Consider the following 17,963-nt stretch of genomic DNA (forward strand, 5'->3'; position numbering starts at 1 on the left):
CCACATGGTGGGTGTGTGGCAGGGCTAGGATCTGGATCTGGGATTCATATGATTTTTTTTTTTTTAAAGATTGTATTTATTTGAGAGAGAGAAAGAGAGCATGAGCAGAGCAAGCAGGGGCAGAGGGAGAGGGAGAAGCAGACTCCCCCCTGAGCAGGGAGCCCAACTTGGGGCTCCATCCCAGAACCCTGGGATCATGACATGAGCCGAAGGCAGACGCTTAACGACTGAGCTGCCCAGGTGCCCTTAATGTTCTTTTTAATATATCAGCAGTTCCTAACCTGGGGTCCACAGTTGGGCTTCAAGATCCATGAATTAGCTGAATTGTATGCAAAATTGGAGGAAGCACACTTTTCTATGGGAAGAGTCAGTGCTTTCAGCACATTTTCAAAGGGCTCTGTGACCTAAATAAGATGAAGGACCCCTGCGATCCTCTCTGCCGGTCCTCGGTTCTGCCTTGCCCACAGACCCTGGACAACTCACGGGTAGAGCTGTTTCTGTTCTGGGGCAACCGAAGTCCGGTCCGCGTGGGGACGTACGTACTTGAGGTCAATGCCCCCTTCTTGCCTAGGGACACTCAGCCCTTTCCCAGGAACAGGCTGAGAGTGACAGGGGGTATGGTGACAGAACGGAGCGTGCTGAACAGGAGGGTTACAGAAACTTCTTCGCATCAGCCAAGATGTCAAAGCTGAGACTTCGGACATGCTCAGAACAGTGTTCACCAAGATGGGCTCTGTCCCCCGGGAGACTGAGGGGGCAGGCAAGCCAGCCAGCACTCAGTTAAATGTCGTCTTAATTTGGAAAGCGCAGAGGGACATTTTTTATCAATAGTCAGCCGTTCTCCAGCACGAGGAGTGCGGTGCGGTGCTCACTTGGAGCCTGGGGGCAGCTCAGCGATTGATAGGCAGCCTCCTTGTCTGTCACCCAACTTCAGCTTGGCAGCTCACTGACTCTACCTCTCCTCTGGCTGAAACAAGCTTGAGATGGCAACCACTACCCAGGGGACTCTGAAGAGAACCCAATCCCCACAGGAAGACAGGAGAGGGAAGGAGGTGTCTTAGCACAGGCTCAGCCTGGCACGTAGTATGCACCTAGAAAATAGGTCAGCCTTTTCCAGCTCCTACTAAGGATGGAGTACAATGTAATGGGTAAGGGGAGGAAGGAGCCATGATCAGAAACATTCATTCAGCAAACACTTTGTATTTATTGATTACTATGTGTCAGAAGTAGCACTGGAAATAGCAGTAGGGGGTATACAGAATCGTTCATGCAACAAATGTTTAAAGCGCCTACTACGTGCTGGCTAGGCTTGGTGCTGTTGGGTGGAGAGGGGGCAATGCAGCAATGCATAAAACCACTCTTTGAGTAAATATTTACCAAACATTTACTAAGTACCCTGCACTGTATTAGCACTGAAGATAGAATGAATCAAACAGCTTTGTTCTGACTACAGCATCAGGACTCCCTGAAAACAGCATCTCTGGACAAGGAAACTGAGACAGCAGAGAATCACACAAAAGTCTCCTTGCTGAGGGCACTAGGTCCCCAGACTTGGGTCTCCCAGTATTCTAACCCAGGCTGGCCCTCCTGGCAGGGGCCACTTCCCTGCCCTCCCCCTCGTATTTCCTTTCAGGGCATGGACAATGAGTCATTAATAATGGAATTTTTTTTTTAAAGATTTTATTTATTTATTTGACAGAGAGAGACATAGCAAGAGAGGGAACACAAGCAGGGGGAGTGGGAGAGGGAGAAGCAGGCTTCCCGCGGAGCAGGGAGCCTGATGCGGGGCTCGATCCCAGGACCCTGGGATCATGACCCGAGCCGAAGGCAGACGCTTAACGACTGAGCCACCCAGGCGCCCCTTAATAATGGAATTTTAATGGCAAAAGCACAGCAGTGCCTGGGTCTGTGGATGAAGCCCATCCCCTGGGGCCATGTGGAGACCGCAGTGACTGAACAGCCAAGGATTTTTGGTCCCTTGACCACACCTCCCTCACGACTCTTCCATCCTTCCTCTCCACAAGGAGAGCTTGAAAATATCCCCCCTCCACAGCTGACACCCCGAAATTGAATCAGTACTTACCTTGTAATGACTGAGGGGGAGGGAGGGCTGCATCTGGTCTTCAACACAGGACACCCACTGTCCTGGGGCTGTGTGAACTGCCCCTCCTTCCCCCGGAAGGAATCAGGAACCCCAAATGACAACAGGAAGGGAAGAGGCTGAAGAGCTGGGCTCCATAGGAGGGCAGGAAATGACCTTTTACAGACGGTGCCTCGGGAAGGGTGACTGGCGGTCTGCATGGAGCCGGGCGCTGTGCTCAGCTCAGGCTGGGAAACATTGGGTTAACCAAGTTCTTCACTGCAGGACTTCTTGGAACCTTAAAGATGCTGATGTGCATTGTGAATCTATAAAAAAGGGATGTCTGGTACAGCATTTCCCAAACTTATTCGACCACAGAAACCTTTTTTTTTTTTTTTTTTTTGCAGAGAGATTAGTGCACTGTACAACTTAAAAACCTGAGCTTTAACCAATGTGTGTATGGAGCACCCCCCGGCACGGGGCCTTGTGCTAAGTGCTGAGGATACCAGAATACCAAGACAACGAGGTCCCAGATCCCAAGGAGCTATCTGTGGGAGGCCAGCTGCACGAGGGGACCAGCATGGGAGTGGGGGGGCCAAGTGTGTAAGGCAGCCCCGGAAAGGGAACGGAGTCAGGGGGAGGCACTGGAGCTGGAGGAAGCCAGTGGTGAGAGGAAGGTGCTGGAAAAGTATGGTAGGACCCACTAGAGGTCGGGGAGAGAGAGAGAGGTAGGGAGCAGAGAGGGAAACATGGACAACCCTCTCCCGCCCAATTCCTCCCACCTTTCAACTAGCGGAGCTGGGTAGTCTTTCCCATTTGAGCAGTTATTAGAGGGTTTGGTCCTCAGTCCTTCCCCACCCCCACCCCCACCGCATCTATGCTATTGAACTTGGGCTAACATCCAGAAGCCAGGGAACAGCTATGCACAAATTCAGTAATTGGAGTCATTAGCGTTGACTCAGAAATCATTTTTCCTAAGTCTCTCTCTTGGAGAAGCTTTTAAGACCCTTCAAATTGGTTAATGGAGAGTTTAGAAATGAGGTTGGAGCCTCAGCTTTCAGCTCCCCCTGCCCAACCCCCAGCTCTCCCCAACATACTCAAGGGCAAGAGTGATGAGATAATCCAATATCTATTTTATTAAACTCTCATCCATTTCTGGCATACCCTTCACAAACAAGGATCTTGAAATCTACCCTTCCCTGCTGCAAGTCTCCAGGTGCTCAGTCTCCACTTCCTCCCTCACACTGGCTGGATGACAAGAACACTTTCGCGTGAAGCTACAGTGTGAACTGGCGCAAAGGAGCCCCAGGCCAGGAGTCAGGGGGCCTGGGTCTTCTCCTGGCCTGCTGACTCATAAAGCCGGTAACCACGGGCACCACTCCGCCTCCTTGGGCTTCAGTGGGGACCAAGGTCCTTTCTGCAGCAAAATGGCACACACGGGCTGGGCAGGGTAGAAGGCAGACACCAATGGCTTTGGTTTACCACTGAGAAAACAATGTAGCGGGTCAGGTCACTGCTTCAAGCTGACATGGCCAGCACCTGGGTCTTCACACACTTTCTTCTTCTTTACTGTGCTGGGGCAGGTGCTTCAGGTTCTTTGGGAAGTTGAGTAGATAACTGGCCTCTGCCCTGGGACTCAAGTTGCGGTAGCTCTCTGAGAACCCACAGGCTTCCTTCTTTAGGGCTGAAGTGAGGTGGTCTGAAAAAGTCAAGCAGATACGGCAGGCATGTAGGCAAGAAACTCGTTCCTTCCAAATCAAAGGTGAAATGGGAGATGATCATGAATCCGTAGGAGATGACCAAAAGTGAATGTTGGGTCTCATCTTGAGAACGGCCTGATTCCGTGTTCTCTGAGTGTTAGCCATTCATGCAACCACCCTCATGGTTTTTGCCACCTCTCTGGACCTGTGCTCCTCTTTATCCAATTTCACAATGTTTTTCTTTAAATGGATTATTTATAGTATCTGTGAAACCACGATGTGCTAGTCACATTTTTACATTATATATTAAATATCCAACTACTAAGATGGAAAATATTGAGTACCTAAAATCCTCTTGTGAACCACCAGAGACACATATATCAGATGCTGGCAAAAACTGATGTAGTCTGAGCCTGAGGAAACTGAGGCATGGGAGGAAATAGGTAAGGGGTTTACTCAAGGTCATAAGCTAAGATGAGGACCAGGGTCTCTGGACCCTTCAGGAGAGTTTTTCACAGGTCACTGAATGAATCCCTTTTGTGCACAGAACCAGAAATCACTGTGAATGTTTCCACTTCTCATCTGGGAGGCTACCAACTGGGGGAAAGGTCAAAGTCATTTATGAGCCATGCACTTGAAATTGCTTGAGAACCTCAGCTCCCACTGGCATGACCACCTTGGAAAGGGACACTGACACCTGTTTTTGTTACCATCCAACTTCTCCGCCCAACACCAGTGAGAGGCACCAGTGACTAGGTCTTATCTTACCTTAGCCAAAACCCAGTCTGACGAGACTCCTTTCCAAGGGGTAGTTGTGCGGGGGGAGAGCCCTGCTGGGGGTTCCCGGGCTGGCTCTGAGATGCCCACTTCTATAGAGGAGGCCAAGGTTCCCTGTGCTCGAGGCGTGTGGGAGGTGGGAGGCTCCTGCCAGCAAAGTGTTGAGGCTGTGGAGGGAGGGACTGGAGAAGGACTTCAATCCTCTAACTGCCAGGTCGCTGGGGCCCAGGGCTGTGAGGAGAGGTGAGAGCAGCTCTTACTCACCCTGTGGGTTCCTACTTTGGAGCAAGGACTTCTTAAAGGACTTAGTTGCCTCCGGCGTTGTTAACCCAGGCCAGCCCGAGTGACTCATGAGCGAGCAGGACTCTCAGAGCCCTCGAAGGGTAATTCAGGGCAATGAAGCGGTATCTCGGGCTACTGTCTCCCCTGACAAATCATCAGAGCAGCTACCGCTTCTCCAAGCCCCGCCGTGTGCCGGGTTGTGCTAAGCCCTCTGGAGTCATCTCATTTTATGCTTACAACCCAACGAGTGAGGTACCAGTAGAACCCTCACTTTCAGAAGTGAAGAACCTGAGGCTCAATGACACTGAGCCCAGGGTCAGTGACAGAGCAGGGGTCAAAACTCAGCTGTGTCTGACTCAAGAAGCTGTGCTCTTACCCATCATTGGGGCAGGAAATGGCAAGTGGTCCAGGGGCTACCGCCTCCCCCTTCTCTGTCACAGGGTAATCAGCTCACGGGAGGGAACCTGTCGGCTTCGGTACGCACCTTTCCCTATCGCCTCCACAGAAAAGAGGTTCCGCAACCTCTCCTGGGCAGGTTCATTGCCTAGAGCCGCTGACTGCTGGTAACATCGCACAGCCTCTCCCAGGTTCCTCTGCACACCAAGGCCCTTCTCATAGCAAATTCCCAAGTGGTACCTGCTCTGGGAGTCCTAAAGGGGAAAACGGACAGACACACAGATAGGCACACATGCGGGAGGAAAGAACTGAACCGCGAAGGCAGAAGGAAGGTGGAGGAGTCAGGTACAACAAGCCAGAGGCCCGGAGTTTGCCCGACACGGAGCAGTCGGGGATCCTTCTGCCCAGGGAGATTCGAGCCGTGGCAGCTTCTTTCGCCGAGGCTGGTGCCACAGGCAGGGACAGAAGTGAGGGCCCCAGGCAGCCCAGCCCAACTATGGGGACCCCGGGACTCTGGCTCCTACTTCAGCTGAAAGAGCCAGGAGCAAGAGTGGAGGCTAGGCTTCCCAAAGGCCCTGCATGCCTCTCTGAACCTCTCCCGAGGTTCTGCAAAACATACGTTACAAAGAATGTTCCTCCTTTGAAAGGTTAGAAAGCTCTGGGATCCTGTCTCCTCTGAGAACTACGAGGCAGTAGCAGGTAGGGCTTCCGAGCACTGCCTGGGTTCCAGTCACGGCTCCACCACCTACCGGGGAGGAACCTCAGGCATATTATTCTATGCCTCTGTGCCTCAGTTTCCTCATCTATAAATGGGAAATAATAACAGTACCCACCTTACTGCATTGTTACGAGGATTACATGCGTTAATACGTGGAAAGTGCTTAGATTACTGTTATTATTACTTTTATACCTTTAGTTGCCCACATCATTAATCTCTCCCTCTCTGGTGGAATATTATCATTATATTCAAGCCCCCAACTTTAAAAAACAAAATACTCTGTTGATTCCCAACCACAGTCCCATTTCTCTTCTACCTTCCAGCATTAAATTTCTGGACAGGGTTTCTGTTCCATGCATGCCAAAGTCTATGTAATAAATATGGTGGACTCATGGCCATCGACCAGCTTAGAAACTACCAGACACTCATAAGGCCAAAACACCCACCCTGCCACACTGCTCAGTACAAACCTACAGAGACACAATTCCTCCTGGGGTAGGTGAGTGTGAGCACTGTGCCCAACACCGCGTGACCAAGCAATCCTCTGCGCACTTCTCCTTCCAGCGTGCTGAGTGACTAAAGCAGGCCAAGGGGCCCCCGGGCTTGTCCAGCACATGAAGAACACGAGGAAGGCTCTGGGGATCTAACAAGGCAGGCAGGCATAGGGGCAGTACCGGCTGGTGACACTGGTCCCCTTTTGACAGCAACGACAGATAACAACGAGTAAAATAAAGCATTCTGATGCCCAAGAGTTCGATGAAGCTATCATTGTGTTGGCCCGAAAACACAGACGAGCAGGAGCCCCTACGCAGGGCATTCTAGTCCATGCACACAGCTTGCTTTAATCCAGTACCCCTGGTCCTCCAAGAGGCCACCCCCCAAAAAATCCTGGTCAAGTACACTTGAGGAATACAGCAAACCAGAGATGCCCTTTTGGTGATTCGCACGGAGGGAAAGCGCTGAGATCTCCTGCATTGAAGACACCCAGTTGGCTCCATATTTCCAAACCCCGCGGACCATGTTTTCCCCGGAATTACTGACGAACACCCCCTGGAACTAATACTCGGGAGAACACACTCTGGGTCCAATGGGTTGGCTGGATGCCAATGCCCCCGACATCTGCCGCTCCCCAAACTGCTCTGTGTCTTCTGACTTCCCTGAACTGCACCGCTCACGAGGACGCACCCTCCCTGTGCGCCGCTTACCAAGTGCTCGCACACCTGTTACCTCAGATAGATTGTGATCCTCACAACAACCACCACCCTGCGAAGCAGCAGACAGGCGAGGCAGTCAGTATTATCCCCGTTTTTGAGACGAGGAAAACAGGAAAACAAGAAGCAACCGGCCCAGCAGTGTGCTGGTAAATGTACACCGGCTGGCCAGTGCAAGAAGCCCCGCTTAGTAGCGCTGAGTCATTTCTGTGCGGCCAATCCTCCTCCCACAGCTGATTTTAAGGCAGCAGCACCTCTTGCAGACTGGTGTGAGCCAGCTCCTGAGCACCACTAGACCCGCCCAGGGGTCGCACAGGAAGCCAGTGACGGTTAAGACTTGAAGCTGGCCCAGTGTGTTCCTGTCGACCGTCTCCCGTGCACCCTGGAGCTGGGTACCAGTTCCCAAGTCCCCTCCTTCCTCAGACTCGATCCCCCAACATGCCAGCACGCTGGAGATGGCCTACCCCATTGTTGGCTGCAAGCCAAAAGTATTTCACAGCTCTCTGCTCATCCAAGTGTGGCTCCTTGGTGAAAAGCACCCCAAGGAAAGCTTGAGCCTGTGGTGAGGGAGGAAGGAAAAAGGTTATCTCGGTCACTTCCAGGCCCCACGTGCTCCAAATGCCCAGGAGAGACCCCACCCGGGCACTCACCTCTCTCAAGCCCGAGTCTGCAGCCTGCTTCAGCATGGACACTGCCCTCTGCTGCTTAGGGCCCCCCGCGGAGGCCGGGTCCTGCAGCAGACACCTGGCATAGCGGTACTGAGCCAGGCTGTGGCCCTGGCTGGCAGCCAGCTGGTAGAAAAGGGCTGCCTGGAACAAAGGGAGAGACCCCTAGTCAATGGGCACCCCGGCGAGCCAGCTTTCCCTTCGAGTGAAATTTGTAAAAATTATTTTAATTAAATAGGACATAATCGATACAGATTAGTCAGAAAATACAGATAGGCCAAAACTTCAAAATACAGATAAAGTGAAAACAGAAACATGAAATCCCAAGAAATTCTGCCTCCTAAAGATCATTCTCTGCTCACCTTTTAGTTTACAGCTCTGTAAGTTTCTTCCCACAAACCCATGTATTTAGACATACACGCACATACATTCACACACACAGACGTATATAAATGTATGTGTGTATAACAGGGAGAAAGAAACAGAATGAGAGAGAGAACAACATTTACAATTTTGTAACCTATTTTTTCACTTAACAATACACCAAGAATGTCTTTCCCCGCCAGTAAATATAGATCCGGTGCATCATTTTTAAGACCCACATAGATGTTATTAACCAATTCACTACTGAAGGAACTTCAAATTGCTTCCTTCTTTTTTTTGCCATCATATACAATTCTAAGAAATCCACTCTTGTATATAACATCTCTGTGTACTTATCCTACTTGTTTAGAATGAATTAATCCGTTCATCAAGGTAAGGTTGTAGGTCCCGAGGATACAGCTGCAAAGAAGAAAGACAAGGTCCCTGACTCCTTTTAAATCTAAATTCCTAGAAGTTAGGAGTCTCTTCTTTTTCTCTTGTGGCTGAGAGAGAGAAGCTGTCTCCCCAAGCCCTGTCCACTGCTCATTTCTGGAGGTCAGCTCTGGACAGTGCAGCATGGGGGACAGGCCTAGGGACAGGGAGAAGGTGCAGTACCTTGCCAAGGTCCCTGGGGGTGCCTCTGCCATGCTCATGACACAAGCCCACGTTGTACTGTGCTTTGCTGTAGCCATGGTCTGCTGCTTTCTGGAAGTAAGAAAAGGCTGCTGCGTAGTTCCCATTCCTCATGTTCTCTGTTCCTGTAAGAAAGCACGGGGTGGAAACACAGCTTCCTCTGTGAACGTCCCCATATCCTTGGCCAGATACTCAGAGGCTGCTTCCTTTCTTTTTGGTGCTAGACACTTTGCATGTTTCTATCCTCCAAATGTTTCACTGGTTTGCCAGAGACATCAGTGGGTTCTGTCCTCCTATACAATATCCTCCTCTTGGTGACAGCATCCCGATCTGCCTTTGGGAGCAGCCCCCCCATCCCCCCCTCCCCCGACCCGTGCTATCAATCAATGTGCTGTGCTCTTCCCAACCCATAAGTCCCTCACTCAGGAGTCGGAATCTTAATCTGGGTGAGGCATCAGAGAAAAGAGCTTTTGTAGGATTATCCTGACAGCAGCACTCTGAAGACACTGTCCCTAAGTTACTGCCCCCTGGACGCCAGGAGCTACCCTGATTCCTGTTCTTTCTGCCACGTGGCAAAGTCGATAGATCCCAATGGATTCCTTCTGTGCTTAAGTTAGCCAGAGTGGGTTTAGGCTGCTTGTAACCAACAAAACATAACTAAACAAGCAAGCAAACAAACGAAAAACAGAGACAGGGCTGGGCACAGCCGAGCCCCCATTCAAACCTTTGCTCAAGCTGTCTCTCCTGCCTGGGGTATCTCTCTGCCTCCACCATCAGGCCTTCCCATCCTGTTTCTCTGGAACCTTCAGACCACACTCCGACTTTAACACTGTTTTGGCATTTACTTAATATACAAGCCTTTTTCTATGAACTAAACTGTTTCCAGAGTACAAGCCCTGTCTCCTCAATTAGACTGCAAAATCCTGGAAGCAGAAGCGGAAAAAGAATGTAGAAGAAATAGCTTTGCATAGGGTGAAAGCTCTATACAAATGCAAAATATGATTATGGTTTATGCTCCCTTTGTGTTCTGCCACACTGCTTAGCACTGCTGAATAAATGAATATGTGAATGAAGGAATGGGCAAGAAAATTCTCAGAAGAGACTGCCTGCCCATCAAAATCACAAAAAGCTAATGAGGCAGAAGCCAGGTTCCATTCAGCCTGGAGTGAATTAAAGTCACCTCCCTGCTGCCTGAAAATTTGCTGTCCAGGATTCACAGAGCCCTCTGTCCTTGAGAAGACTCAAGAGGGCGAAGGATTCCACCCTGTGCCTGCCCATTCCCCATACTGGCTCCCTGATCATCTCTCTTCTTTGTCTCTGCCTCTAACCTAAACCAAGCCACCATGAGGCTTTGCTATGCCATCAGTAACAGCTCCAACCCGGTCTCCTGTTTTCTCTGGCATCTCTGCACTCCACGTCTGTCCATACAACAGCCAAAGAAATCTGAAAAGGTAAATCAGATCATGTGATGGCACCTCCTCCTACTCCAGTGTAAAACCCTCCATTGGCTTATCTCACTTCGAAAAGCCACACTCCTCTGTGGCTCAGAAGGCCTTGCCTGATCTGGCCCCTCCCTGCTTTTTCTACTCTCCTGGTGATCTCTAAGTTCCAGCCACACTCACCTTTCTTTTGCTCCTTTAACAAGCAAAACTCAATCCTGCCTCAGGACCTTTGTACTTGCTGTTCCCTCTGTTTGGAAAGCTCTTTCTCTGGATGGAAACAAGACTGGCTTGTTTTTGTCAGGTCTTAGTGCAAAGTTCTTCCCATTGGTGAGGACTTCCCCAAGTCACTGACACATTCCCTTATTTACTTTTCTCTATAACATTTACCACCATTGGAAATTCTCTTGTTTGACAATGTATTGTTTTTCTCTCCCCCCTCACCCCAATTCACATGTCAGCTCCATGAAAGTAAGGACTCTGTCTTATGAATCACTGTATCCCTGAAACCTAAAATAGGGCCTAGCAAAAGGTGAAACTTGTACTAAATGAATCCCTGCTTCTCACGCATCTGCCCATTAGCTGAGTCGCCACATTAAAAGGCCTGAAACTTAAGCCAAGTCACCATGGAGAACAGGACAGATGGTGGGGGAGCACCTGGAGTCTCTGGATGTGGGTAAGAAGGTCCTGTTTGTGCACTTGAGGGCCTGCTCCAAACCTAAGGAGCCTGTTCCTGCCTAAATGTGTCAGAAAATGCAAGGTAACCTCCAAGATTTCTCTTCTCCTTCTTACACAGTAACAGAATTTTCAGGTAAGCACGCGGTCATTCAGCTAAAGACTACATTTCCCGGGCCCCTCTGCAAGTAGGTGTGGCCACAAGCCTACATTCTGGTCAATGATTTGTACAACTTGTAGGTTGGAAAGGAGTGATGCTTTAGCTTTCCCACCTTTCCCTTTCCTGAAAAAAGCCAGAATAGCCAAACTGGACCTTGAGATGGAAGCCAGTTCTAAGAATGGCAGAATCATGAGGATGGGTCCCTGACACCACTGGGCCACCATGCCAGATTTGGTCTACCTACCCGGGCGAAAATAAACTCTTCTCTTGTTTAAATTGCTCCCTACCCTAACTCGGTTTGACCAACCCCATACCCTTGCCATTTTCCCATCCGCCTGCCTTGACGCAAGGTCCACCCAGTTACCCAGGAAGTTGAAAGCAATGGAAACGGTGAGCTGGAAGAGCTGCTGAATGGAAGTCACGGCCTCCTCGAGGGAAAGCGTTTTTGATTTATCTTGTTCCTGAGGAAGAAATATAAAGACTCATCATGGGACAGTTCTTCGGAACTGCCACCTGCCCAGGGGATAGTTCATTGGAACTGCCACCTGCCCAGGGGAATGTTATGAGGATCCAGAGGCCAAATCTGAACAATACCTGCTTTTCTCCAGCGGGCTGAGGCTGGGCTGGCTTTGCCCTGGATTGGAAGCTACCACTGGTGGGCAGGAAGCCCAGATCACTGGGATCTACAAGGAAAATGGGTGACACCCAGTTAGGGCAAAGGAGAAAGTGTGGTTTCTCCTTTTCTCCCACTGTCCCAGTCTCCCCAGCCCCTCCAGCCAGCGCCACTACCAGGAAACAGAATCATTCTGAAGTGCCCCAGAAAGCAGGGGACCGACAGGAACGACAATTCCCTTATCGGGCATATGCAGCAACGAATGTCCATCTGCCCAATTCCCCACCCCCTCTACCTTTGGCTGATTCTAGGAGGTGGAAACATACCTTCCTCAGACGGACCCTGAAGACCGGATGCCCTCAAAGAGCTGTGTGAAGAGAGATTCTTGGGCTGAGTGGAGGCTTCTTTCTGGCCCAGCCCAGGTTCCCTGGGACCAGTATGCCTGGGAGCTGGGCCATCAGGGCTGGGGAGGATGTGTCTCCGAAGTGCTGGAAAGACCCAGTAAGAGCAGTCACATCAGAAGGGGATCAGCTCGGTTTGCTTGGGCTTGACTGAGGGTCCCCTGAGGTTTGGGGGAAGAATGTGGGATCCCTTCTGACACCTCCTTCACACACCTCAACCTCCCTCCTCCATTTCCTTTGCTGGCTTCCATCTGAGGGGTCCAGAGGGGCCCCCATTTATGCCGATCTCCTGCCCTGGGTATAAATCATTCCTCTGCCTGAATTCTCCCAGTAGCAGGGAGATATCTACCTTATTCACTGTTGTAGCCCCAGCACCTAGCACTTTGTTTGATAATAATATTGATCACGATTATAATTATAAGAAGAAGAACTTAAACTAATACTTTCTGGGTACTTACTATGTGCCAGGCACTATTCTAACTCTTTGACGTGTATTAACTCATTTACTCCTCCCAAGACACCTATGAGGTAGGTTTTATTATTACCCCATTTTATAGACGACAAAACTGAGGCACAGGGAAGTTAAAAGTGACTTGTTCAGGGACACAAGACCAGTATGCGACAGCTCTGGGGCTTGAACCCTGACACTAACTCCAGGGTCTTAACCACTAGGCTGTACTGCCGGGTACCATGGTACATGACAGCTATCCAGTGAAGATGCACTTATTCATGAATGACTAACCAGAGAATGATCCAACTGGCTGAGAGGTAAGCAGGAAGCCACACCCAGGATCTAAAGTAGCCTGTGGGGCTCCCTGTGGGGTTCCCTCCACGGAAGGTGAGGGGAGGACATGGGAGGACACTGAAGGGCAGGTGTGGCCCACACCCTGAGTGGACAGAACTTCCTCACATTCCCCTTCCTCTGACTTCAGATAGGAAAGGCAAGGAGCTGCTGATGGTTCTTTTCCTGAGGTGTGTCCAGAGATGCTTCCTGGCCCAAAGAAACTCCCAGCCTAGCCCTCCTGTCCCTGGGACTGAGAACTCACAGGACTGTTGCGGATGCCACAAGGGAGATGAGAGGAAACGATCCAGGGGACAGCGCCAAGAGCAGTGGCCCGCTTGCCGAGGTCCTGCTGGCAGGGACGACTGGAAATGGACCTGCCTTGCCAGCTGCACGGCCAACACGGCCAGAGTGCCCTGGGAAAGATAGCACAGCAGGGACCCCGCTTTGCACCAGTCACCTCCTCCAGTCTCCCCCTTCAGCTCAGACATCACTGCCTCGAGAGGCCTTTCCTGACTCCTGGCTATGGCCAACTAATCCTCTCCCAGGGAAGGGGTCTCTGGGTGGCTCAGTCGTTAAGCATCTGCCTTCGGCTCAGGTCATGATCCCAGGTCCTGGGATCGAGCCCCGCATCGGGCTCCCTGCTCCGCGGGAAGCCTGCTTCTCCCTCTCCCACTCCCCCTGCTTGTGTTCCTGCTCTCGCTGTGTCTCTCTCTGTCAAATACATAAATAAAATCTTGAAAAAAAAAATCCTCTCCCAGTGCCCAAATGTCCCTGTAGAGCCCTGGTCACAGTGGTACTTAAATAATCACCTCGACAATTACTGAGCTAAGCTCTGTGTCTCCAGTTAGTCTTAAGCGCCATGAGGGCAGGAATTGTGTGTGTTTTGCTCACCACTGTATCCCTGGAGCCTAGGAGAGTACTAAGATATAGCACGAATAAATACATGCATGTATTTATTAAATGCATAATAAGTTAATGAATAAGTAAAGTCTAAGCAGGCAAAAAGATAATGTGGTAAGCTGGGGCTTGGCCACAGGTGCAGTGACAGGTGAGAGTTCCCCATCAGGTTCACTGTCCTTCTCTGGCCTGGGGCACCAAGTGTTCCCTTCCCTCTGCCCAAGCCACCCCGCCAGCGACACATTCACAGGTACAGGCTCGCTGAAGGTGTCCCGGTGTCTCTTCCCCAACAGGTCTGTGGAAGACCTAAGCTAGCTCCTAGCCCAGTGACTGCTTGGTTTTCCCTGTCCCTTCCTGTGCACACCCAAATACTTATTTATGACAACAGGCATTGGGTACACTGGCCGAGACAAGTTACAGTCTCTGTCCTCATGGAGTTTACACTTGCACTGAGGGAGAAAGACAGATTTCGAGTACACAGAGAAATAAACACAATAACCACAAGTTATGCTAAATGCCAAAAAAGAAACAAATCAGGAGTTTTCACAGAGCATAGAGGGAGGTCTGAGAAAACAGGGCATCAAGGAAAGCCTCTCCAGAGGGCTGATGTGTGAACTGAGACCAGAAGGAAGAGAAGGTGCCAGCATGTAATAACAGAGACATGTATCCATGGCAGTGGGGACAGCTTGTACTCAGGCCCTTTCACATGGTCAACAGTGACAGAGCTGAGGGACAGCATCAGGACCCCTGGAATCCAGGCCCAGTTTCTAGAAGGACTCACTGTGGAATTGCTCTAGGACTCAGATATTTGACAAATTGGGAAAATGCTCTAATCTCCAGGGTATGCTATGCCCCTAGTCCACAGCTCCACAGAGAGAAGTGGCCCTGCCACGGACACATTCTAGGCTCCATTCTGCTGATGGCACCAATTTACAATGAGACAACTGATGCTCAGGGAAGTCAAGTTACTTGTCCAAAGTATACAGCATGAAAGTGATAGGGATGAAATGTGACAGAAACGAGAGTGATGTGTGCAGAACCTGGATGACAAAGATTCTGCCTTGTTGGACCTCGTGTTCGCTGCTGAGCACCTGACTTTATAAGTCAGAGTCAACAAATACTTTTTGAGCAACTATCATGTACCAGGATCTGCACTAGGTTTTCCCTGTCCCTTCCTGTGCACACTCAAATACTTCTCTGTTACAACAGGCGCTGGGTACACTGGCAAAGACAAGTTACAGTCTCTCTCCCCATGGAGTTTACATCTTCACTGAGGGAGAAAAACAAAATTTGAGTACACAGAGAAATAAACAATAAGCTGTAGAGCATGGTGGCTAAGAGCATGAGCTCCAGAATAAATATGGTTTCTCTACTTCATAGCTGTATGACCTTAAGCATGTTACCTAAAGTTTCAGAGCCTGAGTTCCCTTATCTATAAAATGGAGATTATATTTCCCTTGCAAGATTTTTGTAAGGATTAAAGACGATAATGCATATATAATATTTACATTAATACATAAAATGTCAGCTATTTAGTATTATTCATTGTAAGCTTCACCAAGGCAAGAATCACATCTACCTTGTTCTCTACTGTGTCACTAGTCCCTAACAGAGAATGTGTTAAACAAATGTTTACTGAATAAAAGGAGGAAGAGGGCGGGGGAAGGAGAGCAGCAATATCTCACCAAACAGGATCCAATGCCATGGGTTACTCAAATTTGAAGTGTGGGAACAATGATGCCCTCGCTCTTGTTTCTAGGCTATATTTCCGTGCAGGATCATTCTCATCCACACAGAAGGGCAGGGACAGGACTGGGGAAGCCTTACCCATGATATGGCATCCCAAAAGGTGTTTGGGGAAACACGGGTAGACATCCACTGGAAGGCATCCTTCCATCCATGAGACCTTGGGCCCCTGTTTGTGCCTGGGCCTGGGCCATGGGGGCCCGACCTAGATGAGGCAAGAAAGGCTATCAAGTTCTATCCCAAGTGGGAGGAGAAGGAGGCCAGAGGAAGAGATGGGTGACAGAATGGAAGTATCTCACCTGTCAAAGCTGGGGACAGGGACCAGCAGGTTGGAGGAGGCAGCCTGCAGCCCATCTGGGTTGGGGGACTTGGGGGTCACCCCCCGGAGGCCAGGTCCCAGCAGACGGGGAAGAGCTGTGTAGAACAACAAAGATCAGTCACCTCGACATAAACAGAACTGAGGCAGTGGCGGCCCCACCGATCTTCCCTCCGCTGCTTGACAAAGCCCCACTCCAGGCACGTGACTCCGAAGTCCTCCCGGGGCTGACAATCACTGTTATAATAAAATTACCGGACATTCACACACAAACTCGCTCAATGTTTGAAGCGCCCCTCTCTAAATCCCGCCTCTTTTCATTGGCTCCGCCTACTCCACCGGCCCCTACTCATCTTTCCCAGACTCCGAGCCCTGGCTATTTGACTCCTCCCCTTCCAATAGCCCCACCCATCTCCGTGGCTCTACGCTCCACCCTCTTCCCCATGAGCCCCACCCACACCTCGAATTCCCGCGGCCCCTGACAGGAGGCTGTAGCCACGGCTATTTAGACTCCGCCTTCCCTCAACTTTAGCCCCGCCCGCTGAAGCTTCGGCTCCGTCCCCTTGGCCCGTCCTCTTCCTTCAGTTCGAGGTCCCAGGTGCCTTACGACCTGCGGCTCCAACGCCCCTTACCCCGGCCCAGGAGTCCCGGGAGGCGCCACATGTCGTCGCCAACAGCATACAGAACTCGCAGTCCCAACACAGAGGGCCGACCGCTGTGGCGCCCTCCGAATGGCCGAGTCCTGAGGAAGCGCTCAGTCAGCCAATTAGAAAGGGGCGCAGCCGGAAGGCCGGGGCTACGCGAAAGGAAGTGGGGGTGTAGGCGTCTTTGGGGCTGGCGAGGAGGTGAACTGCGGCAAGGGCACGGATATGGCCCCGACCTCCCCCTGGAAGAGGTGTCGCTAGCTGCCCGCCCGACAGTGCGGAGAGCGCGCAGCGGCGGGGGGTCGCAGGTGGCCGAGCTGAGTCGCGTCCGCAACGGGACTGCGGAGAGGCGGGCCTGGGGGCCTCGCTAGCGCGGGACGGCTTTGCAGACACAGTGGAGAAGCGAAAGGGGAACCCTGTTTCCCAGCCCCGCCACTGGACGAGTAACCAGGGCCGGTGGCTGGAGGAGAGGAGCGCTAGGGTCCGACGAGAGAAGCCCGTAGTCCGAGCTTTCCCGTCCGAGGCCCGCGACTAGGAGATGCGGGCCCGGACCGACGGGGTCGGCGATGAAAAAAGGCAGCGCTCTGATTCCGGGGTTCCAGCTCTGGCTCAGCTTTGTGTCACCGAGTAGCCTCCGCACGACCCCTTCCCGTGTCTGGGCCTCAGCCTCCTCAGTGATAGGGTCTGATGGAGTGATCTCGACCAGTCCTTGCTGGCTCGACAGCAACTACCTGAGTTGCTTCGAAATACCTAAGAGGAGACTCCCCCCACCCTTTGTTAATCAAAGCCCTCCCCAGACCCACCCAATGTTATCTATGCATTATTTTGTGTGGAAGAGAATGGTTCTGCTTCCACTACACTTGAATCTATAAAATAAAGGAACTCAAATGTAAGATGCTTAGACTTCCACCCTCCTCCTTTCCCCCAGGTACATGACTTTTGGTTGGGGGGAAGTCTACACCTGAGGTAACAGTTCACAGGGATCACCTACTTTTAGACCTTGGCATGATAGGACAGTTGTATTTGTTCAACAATATTTAAGTCATCTGGCAGCCACCATCCTAGAATCTGAGAAGACAGATGAGGAAAGAGTTTTAGACCTTGGCATGATAGGACAGTTGTATTTGTTCAACAATATTTAAGTCATCTGGCAGCTACCATCCTAGAATCTGAGAAGACAGATGAGGAAAGAGTATTTGTGGCCTCCACAAATAAACCGTCCAGTGTTTTAAGAATGGTCTCTGGAGTTCCACAAATGGTTTGAATCATAGCTTTTTTACTTCCTAGCTATGTGTTCTTGGGCAGTTTAATTAAGCACTTTAAGCCTCAGGTTCTTCATCTATAAAATGGTAGAAAAAATACCTCGAATTGCTGAGGATTAAATAGTACATTTAAAATGTTTAGCATAGCCCCTAGCACATAGTAAGAGCCTAATAAATGGAAGTTGATGTTAATTGCAGCGG

At 50.7% G+C, this 17,963-nt stretch overlaps 1 protein-coding gene across 4 annotated transcripts; it reads right to left on the bottom strand.

Moving 5' to 3' along the window:
• Positions 1–3,193: 3,193 nt before the first annotated feature.
• DELE1 (DAP3 binding cell death enhancer 1) lies at positions 3,194–16,642 on the bottom strand. 4 transcript variants are annotated; one of them, XM_078067370.1, is made up of 13 exons: positions 16,489–16,642; positions 15,840–15,954; positions 15,622–15,745; positions 13,160–13,310; positions 12,039–12,200; positions 11,694–11,782; positions 11,464–11,560; positions 8,808–8,950; positions 7,815–7,973; positions 7,629–7,721; positions 5,324–5,489; positions 4,549–4,704; positions 3,640–3,779 (listed from the first exon to the last, which is right to left on the bottom strand). In XM_078067370.1, exons 1-12 carry the CDS (start codon positions 16,517–16,519, stop codon positions 4,550–4,552), a joined length of 1,485 nt encoding a protein of 494 aa, XP_077923496.1. In that variant the 5' UTR covers positions 16,520–16,642; the 3' UTR covers positions 3,640–3,779; position 4,549. The 4 variants fall into 4 exon arrangements, with proteins under 4 accessions (XP_035972293.2, XP_077923496.1, XP_035972292.2 ...); XM_036116399.2 differs by having other exon boundaries at positions 4,549–4,788; XM_078067371.1 differs by lacking the exon at positions 16,489–16,642 and adding an exon at positions 16,317–16,446 and having other exon boundaries at positions 4,549–4,788.
• Positions 16,643–17,963: the final 1,321 nt, after the last annotated feature.

Source organism: Halichoerus grypus, chromosome 2 (assembly GCF_964656455.1).
Source record: "Halichoerus grypus chromosome 2, mHalGry1.hap1.1, whole genome shotgun sequence".
In the NCBI taxonomy this organism is placed as follows: Eukaryota; Metazoa; Chordata; class Mammalia; order Carnivora; family Phocidae; genus Halichoerus; species Halichoerus grypus.